This window comes from Parasteatoda tepidariorum, chromosome 6 (genome assembly GCF_043381705.1).
Source record: "Parasteatoda tepidariorum isolate YZ-2023 chromosome 6, CAS_Ptep_4.0, whole genome shotgun sequence".
Lineage (NCBI taxonomy): Eukaryota > Metazoa > Arthropoda > Arachnida > Araneae > Theridiidae > Parasteatoda > Parasteatoda tepidariorum.
The window spans coordinates 89415308-89440222 of NC_092209.1; the positions used below are offsets into that span (position 1 = coordinate 89415308).

General features: G+C 29.6%; 1 protein-coding gene across 3 annotated transcripts in view; it reads left to right on the forward strand.

Moving 5' to 3' along the window:
• LOC107440842 (zinc finger protein ush) overlaps positions 1–24915 on the forward strand; it is a 73272-nt gene that overhangs the window by 36327 nt on the left and 12030 nt on the right. The window contains exons 1-3 of one of the 3 annotated variants that reach the window (XM_016053904.3): positions 8091–8414; positions 21582–21769; positions 22862–22982. In XM_016053904.3, the coding sequence (XP_015909390.1) occupies positions 22898–22982 (85 nt within the window). In that variant the 5' untranslated portion in view covers positions 8091–8414; positions 21582–21769; positions 22862–22897. Of the gene's footprint in view, positions 1–8090; positions 8415–14289; positions 14477–21581; positions 21770–22861; positions 22983–24915 lie in introns of those variants that run through there. The other 2 variants (XM_016053903.3, XM_016053902.3) reach the window with 2 other exon arrangements.

Below are 24915 nucleotides of genomic sequence, written 5' to 3' on the forward strand. Positions count from 1 at the left end.
GAAGAAATTTTCTCCCCCCTCCCTTTTGCACTTTTAAAAGTTTTTTTTTCTTCACTATTCTTTCTGATGCAAATCTTTGTGGAGCATCTTTGATCTTTTTCTGATTTGATGCATAAAGAAGAAGAGGAATCAATTTTAAATGAAGAATCACCACCACCCTCAAACGACGGTTTAGAAATAGTGGATAAACGAAATAAATTATTTTATATCAATTAGTATTATTTCTTTACTACCTTTTTACTGACTCGTTTTCGTGTACTGTGAGGCTAGAATGTTGCAGCCGTAACTTCAACCATTTTCCGACTAGCTATAGTTCTCAGAGACTTATCAAGTCCCGCAATGGATTGATCATTAAGACACGGGTCCCAGCAGATCACCGAAGTCAAGCATCACTAACTGCGGTCAGTGTGCGGGTGGGTGACAACTTGGATCAGTCTGCGTAGGGACAGAGGGAGTGCGGTATCGGTCCTCGTCAAACTGTTCTACCGTAGAGTGCTCGACTTCGCGTGCAGATCGTCGGGTTACCGAAGCGGGGGTACCATCTCCTCTGCAGGGGATCAAAATTGTGATGGCATGTCTTCGGATCATCCTCAGGGATGTTTCCCAGACCGTCGCCAATAGCCCATTGTGCAGCTCTAGTGTGACGTAAATGAACTACAACAAAGACTTATAGGGACTATGAAGCCAAGTTTGCCAACATATCGAAACAACATAAGATTCTGGTTGTCAGCCGCTATCGATAATATATAGAGGTGCGTCAAGTACGATAATATAGTGTTCATCATTGATAACTATATCAAATACGTTAATAACGCGATTATTTTTGTTAACCGTTATTATCGAATACGGTGACTTCTCGATCAGTTTTGTTAACTATAATGATCAAATTCGTTAATGTCCCGATCAGTATCAAATAACATAGCATATCAAATATTCGAATATTTCGTAACGAAAATTATTGAACACGATATTGTCATGAATGTTGATGAATTTTATTTGAGTAACGAAAATATTGATCAATTTAAAATTAATATAAATTAGTTAAATGGGAAAAATATTTTTTAAATATCATTATTTTTTGACAATTCATCGCGGTATTAACGATTATACGGACAATTGTTAATGTTGGCAACTAGTAGGAAAAGCAGTAGCCAAATCATGGCTCTTTATAACCGATGAGTACTATTAATAACGTACTAATATTTGAGAATATGGAATTGGGTCTCCAATGTATGTAGTACGCCTAGGTATTAGCACTCTGAATTTCTACTAGATCTCCGCACAAGTTGATAACGCTATTTTTTTAAATTGTCATTTCTTGACTCTCCACGAAAAATTTATTGCATTTTTGTCAACAAAATAAATTTTCTTATAGATATTTTTATTAAAACGTTGATAACATTCTGTCGATAAATGCTTTCTACACACTCTTTTTTCTTGTTCGAATTTCAGATATTTTTTTCAATTATTAAAAAAGTGCACATAACATTTTTTAGATTTCTATTTTCAGTTTTTTTTTTTCTTTTACCAAACTCATCCCTGCGGTATGAATCAATTATAGAGTTCTGTAAAAATTAAGCATTTTTTAAAAACTCGAGGAATTTCGCCAAAATGAGGAGATGGCGAAGAGGTTGAAACTAGTTACAAGACTTAATCAATGTGTGCAGAAAGTTTTTGAATTGAGATTTCGTGTACGCAGAAGGTTTTTTCATTTTATCTGAATCTGTTAACTTAGTTTTTCAGATACTTAGTTTTATTATTACAGTCAAACCCCGTTATAGAGACTAAAATTTTGGTTCACTATAACCGGGACTTCACTACATCCTTTCCGCAATTAATTTTAACTATTGGTTCCAAACTCCCCCCCCCCCTTTATTATAACATTATTTAAATAAATGACCCATAAAATGAAATACAAAAATTACTGAAAAATAATACGTAGTAACAAAAAGTGTGTTAACTTTTATTTCTTTATTACTCTTCGTCTTGCGTACAAAAAAAAAAAAAAAAAAATAGTAATCTTTAGCTGATGAGCAATCCTCCACATTAAATATGGAAACATTTCCCGACTCTTCGATAAGTTACTGAATTTATGTTACTCCGGTTTTTAAACCTGTTTAACCATTCATTTGATAATGCTATTCCCTATTCAATAATGAAGCAAACAAGAAAAAATGCTTATTACTGCATTCCTTGTTATAAAAGGTTTTTAGAGTTGGTATATGTATTTATTTTGGAGTAGAAATTTCAAAATTATTACAAAAAAATGAAGAAAATAAAACAGTCGAGGACAGAAAAAAATTGATAATATCCAACTTCCACTCTTTTTTGGTTCACTATAACCACAAAAAATAACATTATACGTGTGTAGCAAGGCATTATTTTGTTCACCATATCCGGGAGTTCACTATAAACCATGTTCACTATAGTGGGGTTTGATTGTATTTTACATATTTTACGAACGTATTCGAAATCTCAAGTCGAATTTTAAACCCATTGAGAGAGGGATATGATAAGCGAAATGCCTCCTCCATTGTTTTCTTGTAATTAATATTCTCTTAAGGCATTTTCTGCCAACTGCTTATCATGGTATCCTTCTTTGAGGCTGATAAATTTCTTTCTCTTATCAACTAGCATATACAACACACATTCTGAATTATTATTTTTTTTTTATAGTCTTATCTTCTTCTTTTTCTGCCGATATCAAACTATGACGATGTGCTATTTACCATTCGTCTGTTATCTGCGGTTGTATTCTACGTGTGACCCAACTGCAAGTAAGATAGTTACGGTCAGATGCAATTCTTTGAATCCATTTTACATCGCCCAGATAGTTCTTTTTATTTTTATTTTTCATTATTGCGCTTGGAATGTGAGCACACATAGAGATAGTATCTGTAATTATAGATTGTAATACGTATATTTGGAGGATATATAAATCGGTTAAGATAAAGATTCTCTCCAGAAATCAATAGCAACCGCTTTTACTTTTCTTGCTTTCAAAACTATCTCTTGAAACATTGTTAGAGGTTGAATTAAATAAATGAAAAAAAATCTCGTTCAAAAATTACGAAAAAATGCACTTGGGGTAATAATAATTTTAAAAAAATAGTGCGTGGAGTCCCTCCGCGCGGAAGAAGTTAAACTTCGCAACCTGCGACGTTAATTGTAGAAGAATCGGCAGTCGTAGAAGGGTCACTAGTTCTATTCAACGACTCTTTTTCCTGCTCCGCCCGCTTCCGTGCTCTGTAATAACGGTAATATTGTGCATTTTTCCCTCGTGGACCTCTTGAACCAGTGGAAGTGCTTGTCGTTGCCTCATCGTCTCGCCATGGAAAATGTATTTGTATTAATAATGTATGTGAATGTGTCATAATGTAATTTCAGAAGAGAAAACCTAACAATCAATTGTTATTCACAAGAGACGTACCTTGGCATAACCTTAAATCCGTCACATTGTCCGTGGGATTGTTTTCACTCATTTTTTACGATTGTTATCCACTAAATTTGAAAATAAAAAGTACTACTCTATTAAATTACATGTGTATCAAATCAAACTAAGAAAATATTTATAGAAAAACAATAATTTTATGACTTTTATTATTTTTATGCTGGTGAGAACCAAAACAATATGGAAATGAATGAGGGAAAACTGGATCCTACCACGTAATTTCCCGGCCAATAAAAATGTAGCGTTAAACGTTGAACGCAACCTTGTTGGAAGTCGCATAAGAAGTATAACTTCAAAAAAGTTCCTTTAAAAGTGCCTGACTGAAACTGAATTCGTTAAATTGATAGTTACGAATTGAATCCATTTTACATCGCCCAGATAACTTTTTTTTATTGCACTTGGAATGTGAGCACACATATTATTTGATGAAGCAGGAATATTATAGTATGTGTGATGTATGTATCTGTAAATGTATATTTATGTACAGAATGTATCTGTAAATGTAGATTTTAATATGTATATTTGGAAGATACATAATCGGTTAAGACAAAGATTCTCTCTAGAAATCAATCGCTCTTGCTTTTATTTTTCCTGTTTTCAAAACTATCTCTTAAAACGTTGTTAGAGGTAAAAAATAAAATAATAAGATCGTATTCAAAAATCACGAAAAAAATGCACCAGGGGAATTAAAAAAAAAGTCCCCTTAAAAGTGCCTGACTAAAACTGAATGCATTAAATTGATGGTATCTATCAATTTAACGAATAAATTGATCCGAGTGAATGACACAGTAATTAAATCTTTATTCGAATGTAACTACGTTTTTTTTTAAATTGATTCGCATTCATTTGAAGCTTACGTAAAGGAATTTTCCGGTACTTATCGGTTATCGGGAGCATAAAGCCAAGCTCGCCAATACGTAAGAACAACGCCAGATTCTGTCTTAGACAGGTCAACGGGTATCAATAACAAATGTATAGCTTTACTTGATTAAAAACTCCATTCGTTTTTCGCTACCCAAATAAAATATATCAACGCTCGCTATAATATCGTAATACAAACGTCTTGAAAATGAGCGCTTGTTTTTGAGTGCTCGAAATTGTCGACTGTTATTTCCCATTTGAATATTTTTAAAGCGAATGAAGTTTTTAATCAAGTAATATATTAACCGCTTCAGTTTCTTCGGATTAATTTAGGTATAGTTTCGTCGATAATATTGAGATAATTATTGATAACTATAATTATTGAATGCGCTAAACAAGTCGCTAAACTGTTCTATTTACCGTAGAACAGTTTAGCGAGAACTTATTCTACTCACCCTTTGTTCCTTCTGCAGGCTGATCTAAGTGGTCACCCTTCCGCTCACTGACCGTTGCTAGTTATGTACTAGGAAACGTGTCTTACAAGCAATTCACTGTGGGTGAATACACAGTCCACTAGTTTAATGATGTCTATCATTCGACTTAAATAGTAATTATTGAATTTTCTTTTATTCTAAAAGGAAGGTAACACCCAACTATTTCCGTAAATTAACGCTGGTCATAATTTTGCATTGAAATTGTAGTACAATTTCCGAAAACCTCGCAAAAGATCTTTTTAAATTAAGAAATTTCCCTGTGAAATTTTAAGGAGTATAAATGTTTTTCTCCAGGCAAGTTGAATAGTAATTTTTGTTACTCTACTGTATCTTTTAAAATTTGAGAAGAGTAATTTATTTAAATGAATCTTAATTAATAACCAAATATTTTCTGTTATAAAAATCAATATTTTACATCACTGATAAGAAAAGTGCTAATCAGCCGTCGCGTCGCTCAAATTATCTCCACATATTACCCTGTTATCAGTCGCCATTAATTAAAGCCTAATGCGGGATTTCATTTCCTAAAACGATCGGCCAGGCGAAAAGCTAAAGTGCGGGGAGAAGGAGATAAACTACTAAACTCGTACGCGTGCTTCACTATCTCCAACTAGGGTGCCTAATTAACGCACACTCAGATGACGTCACGTGTTATCTCATTGGTCAGATGTAAGCGTTCATAAAACTTTTTTAAGAAAATTGAAACGATATCATTTAGAAAATATAAGTCTTACGATTTCTATCTATTTATAAACTTGTAATTGATATTTCTTTTGTTATTCTGACTTATATTTCATTTATATATGTTCGGATGATTTGAATATTATTCTGTTTTCATTATTTCAGTTTTTGCGACACAGCTTCAACTCTTTTTCAAATCTAGATAATTTAATTTTAAATATAGTTTTATTTAAATAACATTAATAAAATATGGAGTTTTTAGTATGCTATTTGTTAATTCTTTAGCAGTGCTTATTAATGATAAGTCATATTTTCCTTGTCTTTACAGTTTTGTTCTAGTATTACCAATTTAATTTTGGAAAATATATATGCTTTATACAGATATTTATTGCATGAGAATACCATGCGAGTTCTAGAATGCACCCTTTTAATTCTTGGTATTCGGCGATAATTCGCACGATACCAAAACGATTTAAACGAACGATCTATTTGATATAATGTAAACGAACTATCTTGGAACATAGACACACGTTAATGAATGAAGACAATTATATGCATTAGTTTCAAAGTTTCTTTAAAAGAAAAATATCACGATTTATAATGTAGCATATCACATTACATTTTACAAAATAACAAATCATGTTTTAAAATATAAAATATCACGGTTTTTAATGTAATTGTCATTTTATATTATAACATAATGCGTTTTATTAAATAATATAACTCGTTTTTAAAATAAAAATATCATGTTTAATAAAGTATTTCACATTTTTAGAGTAAAATATTAATTATACAGTAAAAAAAAAAAAAATTAATACAGTCTCTTTCCGAACGTTTGGCATTTTTTAATGTTAAATTATTTAGTAATTTTAATTGCATGTATATATATTCTCTTCCTGTCCCCCTTTTTTTATCAGGAATAAATGAACTTGCCATGCAGTTTAAATATTACTTATAATTTTGGCAATATTTGATCCTCGTCCTCATGTGAGCAAAAATGAGGACAACACAAAATCTCTCCTTCGCTTACGTAAGAAATTCGTAATCTTCTGTAATGTATTCTGCTTTCATTTTGAATTATAGCAATCAATTTATATAAATAATTTTGAATTAAATTCAAATAAAATATGTAACTTAGCGTAAGACAAAATTCGGGATTTAATTTATTCTACAAACTTTTGAAATTCCTTGAAAAAATTTTTTAAAAATAATTATTAAAAAAAGTAGTAATTTCCTAAATTATTATTATTTCTTTGCAATTAAGAAAATTGAAAGTAGGAGAATTTTATGATCTTTAACGTCAGCATTGCTCACACCCCTCCTCCCCCTTTTCAGCGAAAATAAGTAAATCACAACCCCCTTTAGCTGCCTACGTAATATTTATACGTCTTTTTATGAATGTAAATTGTTATAAATTTTTTTTCTTCCTCCATAAGTGAATATGATCCAAAGTGCAAACAATCATCGCTCTCTTAATTTCCATTTTAATGAATTTTCAGTCCCTACATTCAGTTTACACGAATGTAAACAAGTGCAAACCGGTTTCAGCCGTGTAATCAACAATAAAGCCGTATTGTATCACCTGAAAATTAAGATTTTACATAGACTCTCATAGTGCGTCTATTAATTTGGACCAGGGACTGTATTGACCACATCCAATGAGTGATTTTTATGCAATGCTTAGAAATTTATTAATGTTTGCAAAGATGTAAAGATAATTTTAAAAAAACTGTAAGCATTAAGGCTGTAAGGGAATTCGGGGAGTCCTAAACTGGTTAGAACTAACCTAATCTAGGTCTGTGAACTCGCAAGCATAATTTTCTTCAAAAATACAAGAGAGAAAAAATTTAGTTAAAATAAATCTTATCACTAGTAACATATTTTGGTTAAAAATCTCTTTTATTTTACTTCATTATCATTCCAGTTCATCTTACTCTAAAACAATGCATTTAAAAGGTCGGGATATACTTTTTTTTCCTCTCTTTAAATTGTCGACTTCTGCATTTGCAACTCCCCAAGAGACAACCGGTGACAAAACATGGGGTTCTTTGTCTCCCGAATTCCAAGTCGAAAAGTTAGATCAGCAGAAGTGGAGTGGAGGGATGGGGGGAGGAGGACAAGGGATGTGGAGAGGGTTATAGGGGTGGAGGAGGGAACAGAATAGAAGATAGAAAGTGCGCTGCTCCTGCGAAAGAGAGATAAGTTTCACTAGCGCCCCCCTTTCCCATTTACAGTTTGCTTATCATATCAAACAGCCAACAGAAACCGGGCTGTTTACAAAAGCCGCTTTCCTATTGGCTGATAACAATAACCATTCTATCTCGGCTTCAGATAAGAGCCCTTATCGCTCACCAACATGCATTGGGAAGAAGAGAATGAACTAAAAAGTACGAAAAGAACTGAAAAAAATAAAAGTTCACTACTTTCTTCGTTGATTTCCACCCTGCTTTGGGATTACGAACCTTCCAAACGATAAAAAGTCGATATCGGACTGTAGCGCCCTCCGCACCAGCGACTGTAACCATCCAGATAACGATAGGCGATAATGTAAATGAACATTTAGGGCTTTTGGTGTGTATTTTTCTGTGGTTTTTTTTCCCCTTCTTTTTCTTCTTTTCTTTCATTTTTGCCAAAAGACGTCCGAATAAAGCGTCGAGTTGAGTTGTTCCTCATTATTCCACAATCTTTTATACGCGCATGCTCAATGTTTCAGTTCCAAGCTTGACACTTTTTTACCTTTTCGCGGGAGACGGAAAAAGTAAACATTCATGAGTTGGAATACGATGAAGGAAGGACTTTGAAAACGCGCGCATTTCAAACTGTAAAAACTCTTTGTTTCTTGAAATTAAAATATCGTCAGTATTGGATTACTTTACTGCTGTTTTTGGATATACCATACTTGAGAAATTTTTTCTTCGGATAAAATGGTAATTAAGTTGGTTCTGTATATATTATTTTATATAGTCAGTAATATAAATACATATTCAAATTAAACATCTCGAATTTTTTTTTTAAAGAAACATTATAATTTAATTGGCCAAAATAGTAAGCGTATCTAAACGAAACCTAATTTTTCTCCATTCATGGAGATTTTAACACAGCTATTTTTTTACGCTATATAAGAGATAATAAAGGTATATATTTTTTATTTAAAATTAAAATTCAGTGCAATTTTATAATGTCGAAAACTTTTAAAATATTTTGTGAAATGGGAATTTCATGGCACTCAACATTATATCAACACATTTGACATTAGATTCAAAGTTTAGCTAATATCTTTTATATTTATCACAAATTAGCAATTTCAAATAAAATATTAATATTAAAGTTTTTTTAAAAAAAGATTCACAATAAGCACTTAAATTAATTTTGCATGCTTTTATACTTTAAAAAGAATTCAAACTTGTTTTTATTTCCTATAAAAAAAATGCCTACATATGAGTCAAACTTATGAAAAACGTGTTATAACTTCTTCCTCTATAAATAAACATTTTAATAAAAATCGGTTTGGATTAAAAAATTAAACTAGGCATTTTTTAATGTAATATTTTAGCGAAAATCACAAAAAAAGAGTCAAGTGTTATTAAAAATACTTAAATCGCATAAAATCGAAAACATCTACATTCCTATTTACTAATATTTTAATACAAATCACCTTGCAAAGCAAATAATGTGCCTTCTCACTTTAAATCGTCTGCATTACAATTAGGAATATGTTATTAATTATAATAAAATATTAATTATAATTACGATTAATGCATTGTACTGGTAAATTCAACAGTATTCTAATATTTTGTGCCACGTATACTAATTAAATAGAATAATAATTTCAATGATTATTTTTAAGAGAATACCATCAATTTGAAAAACAATATAAAAGACAATACTATGTAACAATGTTAATACGATAAAACAATGTAACAATGTTTTGTGCAATCATCTGAATTAAAATTACTATCAAACATTGTTATCCATTTTTCAGAGACTGTGTATGCTAATTTTACCTTAGGTTCATGCGCCCTTTCTGAAAGAGATTATAATAATGAACTGAAATTATTATTTAAAAAATTTGTGATGTGTTATAACGTATTTAATATTAGTGGTACATGAAAAATACTAAAAATTTTTTTATAATTAAAATTTCGTTTCTTTTTTTTTTTTTAAATCACAGGAAATATTAAAATACTGTGTGGAACACTTATATATATATATATATATATATATGCAGAGTTTTGAACTTACCACTGCTATGGGTGTTACCACTGCGATAAATGAAGTGGTAATAGATGAACTAACTTATAAATGAAAAAATCCACTTGAAGCATTCCCTTCGCCAAATGTATATACTAATAACATCATGCCTATTTATGCCTAATGAATTAAAACTATGCAAAGCAAAAGTTAACATTAAAATAAGTAAAAAACCGTATCATTTATAAAATATAACTTTTAGTTGAAATTCTGAAAAAAATTTTTAATAAAAGAGAAAATTTGAAAATTATTTTTGCACCTTTAAAACCTTCTTTTACAAATTTCTAATTTATTCAAAGTGTTAGTATGCAACTGCTTATAAAAGTGTACAGTGCACCAAAAAAAAAAAATTGGACAACCCTGAATAACTTTTCATTTAATGATCGAATCTTCATGTTTCAGTTCTCAATCTTAATGGTTCAAGGGAATGACCTTAAATATACTAATTAATTAGTGCAGACGATATTTTAAGTTACGAAATTAGATACAAAACTGACTTTCTCTGAATAAACATATTTTATTTTCGGCGTATTTAGATTTCTGATCCCCAAAATATTGGAATCCGCAATCTGGAAAATATGGTTCCCATGGTTTGGCCGTATTTAAAATTTGATTTTTCAGAAACTATTCAGCCGATTTCTTCAAATTTTGTATACATACTTTAAAATGATGTAAAAATTTGCATACCTTAAAAACCAAATTTCCCCCCTACTATTATTAAATAAAAAAAATAAAAATGACATATATGAAACTAACATAAATTTTTTGCACGGAATTATCTTCGGATAAACGAATTTTATAATTGTGTGCAAAAATATTTCAATTCTCTCAAAAAGTTCTCGAGACATGGAGAAATACACGAAAAGTAAAATTAACGTTAGTCCAAAGGGTTATGGGTTCGTTCAAACTTTGGATCGCTCACCTGACCAAACTATGGGAAAGAATTATTATAGAAAAATATATTACACAATATAATGTATGGAAAAATATTTCAATTCCCTCGAACAGTTCTCGAGATATAGCTCGCTCTCCTGATCAAACTATGGACCATATTTCCCAGATTGCGGCTATTCCCCCTACCTTGGAATTTCAAAATCCGAATCCCTCGAAGCAAGATATGTTTATTCAGAGAAAGTGCGTTTTATGTGTGTAATTTCATAAATATTGTCTGCACTAATTAATTAGCATATTTGAATCATTACGATTGAGTTATAAAACGTGAAGATCCCATTATTAGGTCAAAAGTTATTCAGGGAGGTCCGTTTTTTTTTTTTTTTTTTTTTTTTTTTTTTTTTTTTTTTGCCCACTGTACACCAGTGTTGTCAATTCTCACAAACGAAATTTGACCAATAAATCAAAAAGTTATTCAAGATGTTCTCATTAACTCCATGTCCACACTAGCCCCCTTCGCCCCTAATCAAAGTTTAACTCTGTTAACAAATTAAACACTATAACGAGTTAAACTCTGTAAAAAAATAATAAAAAAAAGCAGTTCAGTACCTCTTATCAATGCTTCGATTCGTTGGTACCTTCTTTACAATCGTCAATCATAATGATCATCTGCAATTTGTTAACAATGCGAACACAAAATCACATTGTAGTATTTAGAAGAAAAAAAACAACAACAAAAAAACACTCATGTTGGATTTCATAACGGTGGATTATTGGTTGAAAAGATCTCAAGAAAGTTCAGAAGAAAAATATCAATCGATTACCTTTTAAGGATTATTATTAGATTACGAAAGGATTATTATTCGATTATTAATGAATTATTGTTGAATTAAAGGATTATTATTTGAATTTCAGAATCACACTTTCGATATTAGAGGATTCCATTCGAAAAATAAAGAGCTTTCGATTTATTTCACTCGAGCATGTTATTCAGAAAATTGTTTTGGATAATAGCAAGTGAATGAAAGGAGAAAAAAAACAACGTAAAAAAAATATTAAATTATTGAATCAGCGATATATTGAAACCACTTTGCTGATAGATCTATGTAATCGACTAGGTCATTTCATCCAACAAGCCATTTCGCCGACAAGCATATCTCGAAACGGGTCGATGAAAAGAAAATTATTCTACGATATATAATGCTCCCTCACAATAAATAGTTCACATTGATATAGTTTAATATCTTTGCTTAAAAAAGCAACAAAGTATTATGATTGTAACAATAGAAGTGATTATACAAAATATTTAATCAGAAAAAATAGAAATATTTTAAATTAATTTTTTTATGTTAAAAAATTGCCACCACTGAGTGTTCAAATTAATTTTGTTTTGCTGCGCAAAAACTATAAATTTTACGAAACTCGAAATGACTAAGGTGTGTAGAAAAATGGCCAGTGTCTACAAATGAAATAAAATAATTAAAGATTCGGCAAACTGTTCGAGAATTATTAAATATTAACTTTGAGGGGAGGGGGAATACCACGCGAACTGCTCTCCAAACCGCATAAAAGCAACCGCAGACAATTTGACATACTGAAAGTGCAACTTTAGTGAACTTAACAAGAGTTTGAAATTCTAATTTGTTCGATATTGCTATTTTAGAATATCGAATAGTTTCTTTGAGAATTTTTCTTACTTTTTTGTATTTTGTTTTTGATGTACAAAATCTACAGGACTTAGCTTATATTACGAGGATGTATTGAAAAATGTATAAGGAGTTCAATGGAATAAAAAATTCGAACTATCGAATTTGAGAATTACTAACTGTTAAACTTGTAGTAAAAGAATCACTTTGGCCAATCTACTGCAAATTGAAATGTAACTACACAGTTGAAATTTCTCGTGCTGAAATTGCCATTTTGAATTATAAATTTAAAGGAAGTTTTTTTTTTTAATTTCAAAAGTTTAGTTTGTTCGAAAGGTGTTGCAACTGTAAGTTTCATATTATTATTGTTATTTTTTTGGGCATTATTGATTAAGAAAAAATTACTTCTCTCTCTCTTTCTTGATCTTTTTTTTTAATGAGCTCTTTAAAAGTCACAAAAAACGAGTAAATAAACTAACAAAAATAAGAGAAAGGGGTTCAATATTGCCAGATACAAATCATAACATTTCGATCGAAATTTTTCAAAAATATGAAAGTTTCAAGAGAGATAAAAACAGTTTCCAATTCGAACTGCTATACAATATTTTGTATTATTTTTATTTTATATAACCGTCGTTGAAAAGCCGACCCAACTTTTGTTTTTACGACTGCTAATGTTCAACTACGTCGCCTTGTCATTTTTGAACCCAATACAAAAGACAAGGGAACTCCTGGATCAAGTATAGGGAGAAATTTGCCTTTGTGGAGGACTTTTTGATGGATCTATCCCGTATTTGCGTTACATGCAGTGGAAGACCACGAAAACCTCCCATGGTTAGCCTAACAGCAAGAGGACTCTAACCCATTATCCGTGTACCACTGAGGATACTTTACGTCAGCACTGTGGTCGGTACAAGCTGGATGCGGATTCGTATCGAACAGCCATCGCCGGGATTCGAACCCGGTTCACCTCATTGGAAAGTGAACTCTCTATCCTCTGAGCCATCACGGCTCTACTGTACAATATTTTATATCCGTCGTTGAACAGCCGATCCAATTTTGGGGTTTACGACTATTAATGTTCAACTCGTTATGCCTTGTAATTTTGAACTCAATACAGAAGACAAGGAAACTCTTGGATCATAATCCGCAGAGGTATTTATTTGCTATGGGAACACGGAGGACTCGACTGATTTAATGTGCATCAGTCACCAGCCGGCGGGGATCGAACCCATGAACTCTTGGACATGGGTCCAGCACCCTATCGACCAGGATATGCCGGCCTCTGCTATACAATATAACATTATCTGTATAAATAGTAGTAAAACTATTTCAGTGTAAATATATTTCCATGTGTTTGTGCGTGATTCCATCTCGTGGCACACCTGATACTATTCTCAGGGCACATCGACTGACAATTGTAAAAAAAAAAAAAAAAATCCTGATTTCTATTATGAAGGAAAAAAAAGTTGCATTAAAAGCTAATAACAATTCTATCAGCAATGAAAGACGAGCTATCAATATTTACTTGCATTAAATACAGTTTTTATCTCACCTTCCAAAGTTCGATACTTCAAACGATATCTATACAAAACTATGCGTCTCCATCGAAGTACATTGATAATAATTCAGATACTCATTAATTATTTTTGTACAATTTTTTTTTTGCACGGTGCGTCTTTAAATGTATATAGGTCGCAAGAATATTACTTTTTTTATTTTTATTTATTTATTATTATTTCTTTTTTAGCCTTGTAAGGAGACATTTTATATAACTCTTGCATCATTATAATCTTTCAGACATAATCCGAAAAAGAAAGTTTATCACTCCGTGATAAGTTTAGGATCCAAAGTACTATAACTTAAGTTCAAATGATAAGACATCTTTTTTTTTATAAAAAAAAAAGTCCACGGATTGAGCTCATGGTCCGAGTCAGTAGATAATAAACACTAAAAATAGGAATTGTCTTATCTGTGTATTATTACTTTATCAATAAAATGTTTTAGGGAATTTAGTGCTGAAAAATTATCCCTAAGAAATACACTCTTGATTTTGTCGGATGATTCTTTTTATTTTGTTGGATGAACTGCTTCGTCGATATTTAGCATTTCTTAATTGTGTCGTAGTTTTTGTGGTATGTGGCGATTTCGTTGTTTTTGCTGTGTAAACTTTGTGGACGTGGTGCTTTAACACAAAATCTGTAAGTGTAAGATGATTTTCATTTTAATGTTTGTAAACAATTAAGAATTCCCTTCCTGCAGAAAAGGGATTTTACTTCCTTCATTTTAACGCACTGAGAACGCAATTTCTTCATTGATTAATTAGCAAATTAATATTTCGTTAAATCTTTGGTTTCATTTTATGCATTCAAATACTATCTATTGAACCTAGTTTAAAAATTTTGCAAAAATATAGATTCTTTTTAGGTTAAGGAATACTGTTTCCTTTTTGTAACAGTACTATATTAACGCAATTTATTCATAAATTAACTAATTTCATATTTTTTTTTAAAAAAAATGTTTTGTTTTATTTTATTTATTGAAATGCGGTCTATTAAACCTACAATTTATAAAGTTTGAAGAAGCATTTTTGAATTAAAGAATTCTGTTTCCGTCCTGTAAACGTGCGAACTCAATTTCTTTATGAATGAAATAACTAATTCATATTTTTTTAATATTGTTTTTTTTTTTCATTTTATTCATGGAAATACGTTTAATTGATACTAGTTTATAAACTTAATTTGAAAAAAAAAAGATGTAAATATTTTCAAATAAAGTATTTTTATTTCCTTCATTTTAATCTAGAGAGAACTACTATACGCATTCTGCCTAGTTGTATATCTCAAATAATGTTCTGCGTTAACACTTAACATACCATAATAGGTCAAATGACCGTTTAAGAACTTTTGCATCGAAAATGAGCTTATCATCTTATCGTTTCTGCACATTTGACTTCATGACTTTTTCTAACAATTATATGCAGTTAATATTCTATTAATAATTTTTTTTTGTATTTTGTTTGTTTCGAATAATACTTGTCGTATACTCATTTCTACCACAACCGGTCATTTGACCGGGAGAACAATTTATTGCTTTATGAGGTTATCGGATCAGAAATTACAATGTAATGCGTGTTCAACGTATTGCATTCGATGAGTTGCACATTTCTGCAAAGACTGCTGCGTAGTGAGTTCAATCACAATAACTGTGAATTCAAATTTCAAGAAAGTACCTAAAATTTTAGCTTGACATTTTTGTGTCAGAAGAAGTCACAAAAACTAAATGTTTTAGTAAGTAGCTTATATTTTATTTTAATAGCTTTACTTCATTTCTAACTAACTGTTAGTTTTTACCCAGAAAAATGTCGAAACAATCAAGACAGCATAAGTTCTTAGAAAAAATAATATTAGTTATAAGAATATAAGAATTCTAATTCTAATATATTCTTATAATTCTTATATATTCTTATAATTCTTATATATTCTTATAATTCTTATATATTCTTATATATTCTTATAATTCTTATATATTCTTATAATTATAAGAATTGTAGAAATAATAATAATTAGAAGAAATATGTTTGCGGAAAATGTACAATGTAAACACCCTGCATATGTAAAAAATGCATTGAGCAATGAATTAAAAATTCTTATTCTTTGTGTTTGTAATAAATAAAAAGTGACAATATACGATTTAGTTTAATTATAATAGAGTCCTTATAGTTTATTTCCTTCCTAACATCCATGTTTCATACATTCTATCAAGAAACATAAAGTCCGGTCACTTGACCGGCTATGGTAGAAATGGGTATAGATTAAGTGTCGGTATGTTTATTGTTAAATAAACGCAAGCTTACGTAACCATCTAACATCAGTCTTTAAAATCGAGCTTAAATAACCTACGAAGCTGCTATAAGCTTTCCACTTTCGCCCGGAAAACTGCTGCAAATGTTGTAACAAAAGATTTATGACAGCAAAATATCTTTTGATACACTATCTGAATTTCATCTGTTTTATACCTTGTGCACTGCCATTTTGTCACAAGAACCTCAAAAAATACTTATTAAAAAATAAATAAATTAGATAATCATAACAGTAATAAATGAAAAAAAAAAAAAACTTTCTTGAATAGTATGGATAATCCTATAATAATATCCTATAGTCACAACAGGCAAATATTAGCTGTTAAGCCTAAATACAGAATCATTCGGCGTGATTCCTTTTTTTATATTTTAATAGTTATTAGTCGACAGCTCTTGGATGGTTTATTATGATACCACTGTCAATAACAAAACAAAAATAAAAGCAAAGATTGGTGCTCTAATTTCGTAAGACATCCTCAAAGATAAACTAAATAAGAATTTTTAGAATGAAAACAATTTTTTTTTAGATTCGTTGTGGTTTTTTTTTATCAGTATAATGACGATGATAGGATTCGAGGTTCATGATGCATATTTAACGCCACATCGTGAAGAAATTTAACAATTAGATTTTTTCTGGAATAAATTTGTTCATTCTGTATGCTGCCTAAGTTTTATTTCCCAACTTGCAATCGGTTTATTAATCCGGAAGACAAAATTTTGAAAAGTTAATATTTTTTGTTTTGTATATATTTTCTATAGTCTGGGAAATAAAGGGGGCTATAAAAGTTCTAACAGTTAATTATGCGGTGCATAATTAACTGTTAGAACTTTGCTGTTAGAACTGTTTGAAACGCAATAAACCATTTAATATTTTGTTGATAGAGAGCTAAAAAATCTTTAAATTGAAAAGAAAAACAACAATTCTTTGATAAATCAAACGAGAAAAATTAGAAGAATTTTTTAAAAAAGCCTAAAATGGATTTATTAATTATTTTAATTAACTAATTAAACGTTGATGATTGATTTTTTCATTTGATTGCTACTGATTGTTATACATTATTTTACATTAATAATAATTCATTAATTGTAAATCATTATTAATATTACTTAATTAATGTATTAGGTTGAAATATTAAAATCCCTCTTGCTTCCTATTGAGTTTGAAGAAGATCGGCAACCTAATCATATTTTATAGTTTAAATCATTTTTTAAATGTTTTTTTTTTAAAATCAAAAACAATTAATGGATTCAAAACATTTCTCTCAAAAATTCATTTTGAAAGTGTGTTTGGTAAAATAAACATATTAATTCAATAAATAAATGCGATATTCAATCATTATTCTGAATGTACAGTGCGCAAGAAAAAAAAAAAAAAAAAAAACGGACTTCCCTGAATAACTTCTGAACCAATGATCGGATCATCCCGTTCTAGGACTCCATCTTAATCTTCCTAATCTTCCATCTCAAATGTGCTAATTAATAAGTGCAGACGATATTTTAAGTTACGCAATCAGATTGTACATTATTGTAAATAAATTTACTAAAAAACTTCTTTGTTAATTTACATAATTTTTGCCATGTGCAAATCCTTTTCGGCAAATCCATGGCTAAAATTATGTGTAAAACAGGCAATTCATGCTTATTTCTCTTTCCTATTTTATTTTATTTCTTTCTTAAATTTTCTAAGTAAATTTTCTTTTAAGAAAATTTCTTTTTAAGTAAATTTTCTAAAATTATTAATTGTCAACTTCTTTAAATTATCCAGTATAATATTACCTTGCGCACATCCATTTTCGGGCCCATCCTTGGTAACTAACAAATCAAACGCACTTCAGTACTGCAATAAAAACGCACAATAAAACAAAAACCTTTTATTTACGCTTTTATCTTAATTTGCGCTTCTGTTTTCATACTTTGTAATCTGGCAATCTTGTTACGAAAATATTTTAAATCATTCTTGAAAAATTTCATTAATTTCATGTAAGTTCATTTGAATTCGCTACTAGCTTTATGCTAACTAAATTTTTTCATTATGGTACCACAGAATTCTGTTATAATTAAAAATAAATAAATTCCAATCATCTAAACGAAGTATATTTACAGGAGAGGCTATTGTGTGGCATTGAGGTAGTGTAAGTCGCGAGGTTATCCAAAAATAAATAACGATGTCCTTTAGGGGGAGGAGGAATTATATGTATCTGTAATAATATCGTCTGAAAAGCGCAATCTTGCTCAGGGGACAGAGCGCTCGCCTTCCAATGAGGTGAACTATGTTCCGCACTCGGCTCGCACCGACCACCTGGCATAAAATATCCTCACTGATGGACGGATCATGGGTTAGAGTCCCTTTGCCGTCAGTGGAAAGTTTTCGTCGTTTTCCTCTCCTTGTAACGCAAATGTGGGTAAGTTCCATCCAAAAGCCCTACCCAAAGACAAATTTTTCCCAATGCTTGATCCAGGAGTTCCCTTGTCTTCTGAGTTGGGCTCAAAATTACGAGGCTACGGAGTTGAACATTAGAAGCCGTAAACCCAGAATTTAGATCGGCTTTTCAACGACGGTTATAAAATAAAATAAAATCTTGCAAAACCATTGGTAAAAAAAGGAAAAAAGGAATAACGGTACCATATTGAAGGATGGAAAGTTGTATAGATGATAAATAAATTTCATTAGCGAATTGTAAACATATAAATTAATGAAAGACTATTAATTATTGGGAAAAAATGTCAGGATCTAAATTTTATTAATTATTTTTAAAATCTTTAGTGAAAGAAGGCAGAATGAAATTTTTTTCATCATATCGTTTTATCAACGTTAGTCTTTAAATTCTTTTTTTTTTTTNTTTTTTTTTTTTTTTTTTTTTTTTTTTGGTCAGACATTTGAATTTACATGTCTGGTGTGCTGTCTAGTCTATCTCTTATTTCGATTATTAGTTCATACATAAACTGAAAATGAAAGAACTGAAACGTGGTTTCCATTAAAATAAAAACGAAAAAGAAGGAAAATGAACATTGGAAATGGTTATCAGAGAAATATACTTCTTCATTGTTGAATAAAAAAATTTTTTTTTGATACTAAAATTGTACTAAAAGTTTTCTTTAATTGCACGCATAGATTCTCTTCGCGTAGTACAGTCATTTTATTTTAATTAAAAATAAAATTGATTTGAAATTTCTTTCTTTACAAGCATTTAAAATTAATTTCATAAAAATAACGAAAATGACAAATAGATTATTAATTGAATATAAATTTAATTACATGTTTTCCTAAATCCTAATCTCGGAATTCCTAAAAATTTCCTATACCGTTTTGACCCTTCGATGGAACACTAGGGTTCCGTGGAATAAATACCATTCGGAAACCGCTGCAATATAGGTTAACGATATTATTTGAAAGAGGGATTACCTTAATGATATAGCCGGGAAGGGAACGATAGCATCTGAAAAGAAAGGGTATAAGTTCGGAAACAGCAAAATTACTCCTCCCCCATTAATAAAAAAAAAAAAGAAGAAGAAAATCATACGTAAAATTTATAAATGTGCATACTGCTTAGGAAGATTATGGCTTTTTTTTTTTTTAACTGTATCACCTTAATACCACAAAAATGCGGTAGGTGACTCTTCAGTCTTTGAATCTCCTTTATACTTGTATAATTGGGCATCTTATCTCCTTCCATCTTTTTTAGTCTCTGCGACAGTAAATTACCTGATCGGAGATAGCTTCTCGCTGAAACACCACTACCTGTTCAGCAAAATGCTCTAACTTCGTTCCATTGAAGATTTTTTTTTTTTTTAAATAAATAAATAAAAAGAAATTCCAATAAAAGGCTGATCTTTTTATTTCAGATGAACTCAACTTTGATTTCATATCTTTCATTTTATTGATTTCTTAAAACGATTTATACTTTGTGGAATGATAAAAGAAAACAAACATTGTGTTTCTGAGAATGGCAATGATATACAGGTGATGCAACGCAGACGATAATGGGAATTACCGATTTTTATTTATGTTTCGCCTTTCAGTGCGGTCATGAAACTTTTGCAGGAAGTGGATTTTCATGTAAAACCTTAGATAAAATAGAGCGCTTTTTTAAGTTGCCCATAGAAAGATTTGATAAACTGTAGCAATAAAGATACGCTGTTCAAGTGATCTCGAACGTGACGCTGACATATTTTTTCCCCTTTAAAATTCCCTTTTATTTATTTATTTTTTTATATAAATATTCCCGGAGTTTTTAACTTCCTACGAATGTAACAAATTAATACAAATGGGAAACAACAGTTAGTATTTAAGTTAATCTACCAGGAGAAAGTAGATAAAATAGGTTTCAAAAAATAAGAGATTTGAATCAAAACGAGGATTTAACGAGAATTTGCATTCAATTCTTATAATTACTGCAAACATTTATAAAAGGAATTAAAGATGTAACTCCATAAATTAAAATTTTTTCTAAAAACTTAACTTCATTTAATTTTTTCGTTCTATTTTTATGCAATAAATCATAAATTAAAATTTCTATTCTTATATGATAAACTGCAAAAGTATTTTTTTTTTAATAAAAAGGCTTTTTATTTTTGCAAATTTTATAAGCTCTTTTCAAAAATAAATTTTTTTAATTCAATTGTTTATTAATGTAATTAAAAAAATAAAATGTTAAAAGTAAATTTTATTTTATATCAATTTGTTCTATAATTCAAAACTCTTAAGATCAGGTAAGACAAGCGAATGTTAAATACAAGAACAGAGTCGATTTCTTTATTACATTTTTAAATAAATTGCATTATAAAATAGCAAAACCATGAAATTCAACTATGCTGATAATAAAAATAATAAATTAATTAATAAAATAAAAGTTTGATTTAACTCAAATGAAACTTAATCCCATAAATTAAGATGACTTTATATTCGATTCTAAGCAAATCCTGCCCATATTTTTCTTAAAATTAAACACATTCTATTAGGTTAAGAGTTCTGTGACCTTACAAAATAAGAACTAAAATAGGATTTAGAATCAACACTATAAATGATTAAAAGTTAAACTTAAATAAAAATAAATAAATAGATAAATAAATCCTACCTTATAACACTTACACATCCAAAAATTATTATTTTGAAAAATAGAACATTCTAAAAGCATTTTAAATTTATCGAATCAAACAATAAAATAAATACAATGGAAGCGCGGCCGATTTCTCATTTTCACTATCTGAGCATGAATTAAAACAAGTAATTATCGTTTGGTTATCAATTCCGTTATATTTCTTTTTCGTTTGCTAGATACTACGCAAGCATGCTAATATCAGTTTAGCAAATTAAGTTTATGTAATAATTTTTTTTAAAGTCATGGGACCTCTGTATAAAAACAAAGTGCGGTTTATAATAATACGACGCTTCACAAAAAAGTTTAATTTTATTTACTCTTATAACCAACCATATCATTTTTCAGGTGAGTTAGAAGAAGAATCAAAGCATACAGATCTCGGAGATCACTTTCCAGCCAATCACATCTATTTAAGAAAATTCGGAAGTGAGACATTGGTTTTGGCAAAGCGGCATTTATCAGCCGGCACCGTACTCGGTACCTTCAGAGGAATTCTGAAGGAACAACCTGACTACAATAAAACCATTCTAAAGGTACGATTCTGAATTTATTTATGGGTTACAAAATATTATAATTATGAGTAGTAATAAATCATTTGCTTATGTAATGAATAATTTAAAGTTAATTAATAACCTATTTCATAATTTAAAATATAAGTTTTAAACATAAGTATTGTAAGATATTATTGTTATTTATTCTCTATGTTAATTCTAAGTTTTCCTATGCGCTCTCTTTTGTAACTGATAAAAATGCTATTAAAAAAAATTATGAAAAATACATAAAGTTTTGGACAAAATTTTTCTTTTTAATATAACTATCTAAATTTAAGAAAAAAAAATATTAATTTATAATATTCTTCATTAGGCTTACGAGAGCTAAATAAAGCGCTGACGCGTCATTGCAGTGTGGGCCAATTTGCAGGAAATGAAAGTAAAAATAAGTTGTAATGTTTACCGATTTCCGCTAGTAATTTTAATAACAATAAAATGTAGTTTTAGCACTAACACAAAATATGATATTTTATTAAAATATTTCTTTAATGCAGTTAATATTTGATTGGGAGATTTTTTTCTTTAAAATCGATTAAATAATCAGGACAATGATTTTTATTTATTTACTTAGTAATCTCTTGTAGCACGTTTTGCAGATTTCAATATAATAAAAAAACAAACATAAAAAATAGAAATAAATTTTGTGGCTGAAGTATGAAAAAAAAAAAAAAATCGAAAAAGCGAGGGGTTGTTGATTTTGCTGGTGACTGGCTCTCTTTAAAATAATTTATAAACAACATTTAAGTAGAAAAAAAAATGCATCGAATTCACAATTTATTTCAAAAGTTTCATTTTGGCTTTTAAAATAAAAATGAATCACAATTAATTTACCTATCCTATAATTTCATACTTATATTGAAATAAAGACGTGACAATTTTCGGAAAAATGGAATATCCAAAACATTCCTTTAGGTATGGATAAAGATATGAATTAAAATAGGAAAAAAATGTTTGTGTACAGTATTTAAACTTTTGTCTGAATTTAATTTCATATTTGACATAAAAGAGAATTTTCCAAAAGTGCTTGGTGCTGCCATCTCTATTATTAACCGCTCAACTAATGAAATTTTACAGGTTAGCCGCTGCAACGGTGGTTCTCCAGTGCACGTGATGCTTGAAAATGAAGGTCATTGGTTAAAACTGATGAGAAACGCAATTGTACCAACTGATGCCAATATTTGCCTTCGAATTTCAGGTAATTTTAAAATGGAAAATGTATTTGTTCTGTTTAATTACTTGTTCTTCAATTTTTAAAAAAAATTCTATTTGTATTAGTCTTTGTATGCTTCCGTAACGTGGAAACACAGGACCGGATTAAGAGAAGGGGGGGGGGACTAATGTCTTCCAAATTTAGGGCTATATTATAAGTGAGGGGCCTATGAAACTCTTATGGAAGTAAAATTAATTTTTGTAATTTAATATTATAAACAATTTAGAAATTCTCTAATCATAATACTTTGCAACCTTTCCTTAGAATAATCGAAAATGTATTCTACATTTTAAGTTTTAATTTCCGAAAAATGATGTTTGATAACATTGTTATCGACAAAAATCTAACATGTTAAGATAATATTAAGACAAAAAACAAATAGAAAATTTCTAATTTTTTCCTTTTGATTTTTAATTATATTATATTTCATACTTAACATTTATGGTTTCACTTAGTATTTTTTGCTGTCAAAGTAGTTTAACAGTATTATAATATTTAATGCTTTTGCTATTATTTTTTAAAAAAATATTAACTTTCCAATTTTTTGAAAAACACGTTAAACTGAAATTAACTTTAATAAAAAGTTTCGATATTATTGAATGCATGGTCAATTTTAGCCGATTCAGTATAGGTAGGGTTATACATATGATCGTATATTATAAGTAGGTTAAAGGTAGGGTTTTTCTGTCATACCCTAATGTGACGCTGCTGTTAACTTTTAAATCTATAGACTATTTAATTCTATAGATTTTTCTATATTGAAATAAAGACAGAACAATTGAATAGAAATCTATTTTAAAATTATTTCCATTTTATATCGCATTAAATCGACATATACGATTGATAATTTTTGTAATCGGAAATGAAAAATATCTCTCCTTTGTGAAAGGACTAAATTTTCTTTTTCATTTAAGTTATTGCTTTTTTTATGTGTCATGTCTTGCAAAGCAATAAAAAAAATTTTTTAGTCAACAAGTAATATCGAATATAAGGATTATTAAAATCCTTCTAAAAGAAACGAATCGATAAAGCGAACAGATATTATGAATTTAGAATTTTATCGGAATAATGCATTTTTTTTTCTGTAAATTTATTACCAGTGTTGTTTTTTCGGACCTTTTATCTTTGACTATACAATCAGAAAAACATTTATCAATTAGACATTAATTATGTAATACAAACGTGGTTGTTACTTAAAAGTTTAATTTGTTTAATAATGATTTCATTTCATTTATTTGTTTATTACCCTAAAAAAGTTATCGGTCCTCAACCGAACTGCATCTATGCGAGATAATTTCAGTTACAAATTGACATGCGTGAAAAATTAAAATGTTTTGATGTCATTGATTGGAAATGTTATCGGAAAATGAAATGAAATCCGGTTTCCATTTTAGTTTCAATTTCACATTGAAAAGGCGAAACTATGATTTATTTCCATAAGATTTAAAGAGATGAATGTCTGTTACCAATTAACACGTTTATACACGCTCTCGCATGAATGAAGCAATGATAAAGTCGCACCCCTCTATAGTGAACCGTCTGCGGAGCCAGCAATAGGTTCACTATATTTAAAATCTGCGAAACAAAATATATTATTGAGCGTATTGATGAAAACAACGATTGCAACAGGAACATAATTTGCTTAAAAAATATCACTAAAAACATTCTTCGTATGACGAAGTAAATGCTCTGTAAGAATTTTTTAGATGTTTTTCTTTGCAATTTTCGCCATTTTTTTTATTTCTGTCATCAAGGAAGATACAGTGAAACTTCTCCTAAAGGCCACCTCTACTTAAGGGCCACCTCTATTAAGGGCCAATATTTTGAGGAACGAAAATTTTCCCCATAGACATAATGTTAATTTTCCTCCCATTAGAGGGCCACATTTTCCTGACTACCTCCAATAAAGGCCATTTTT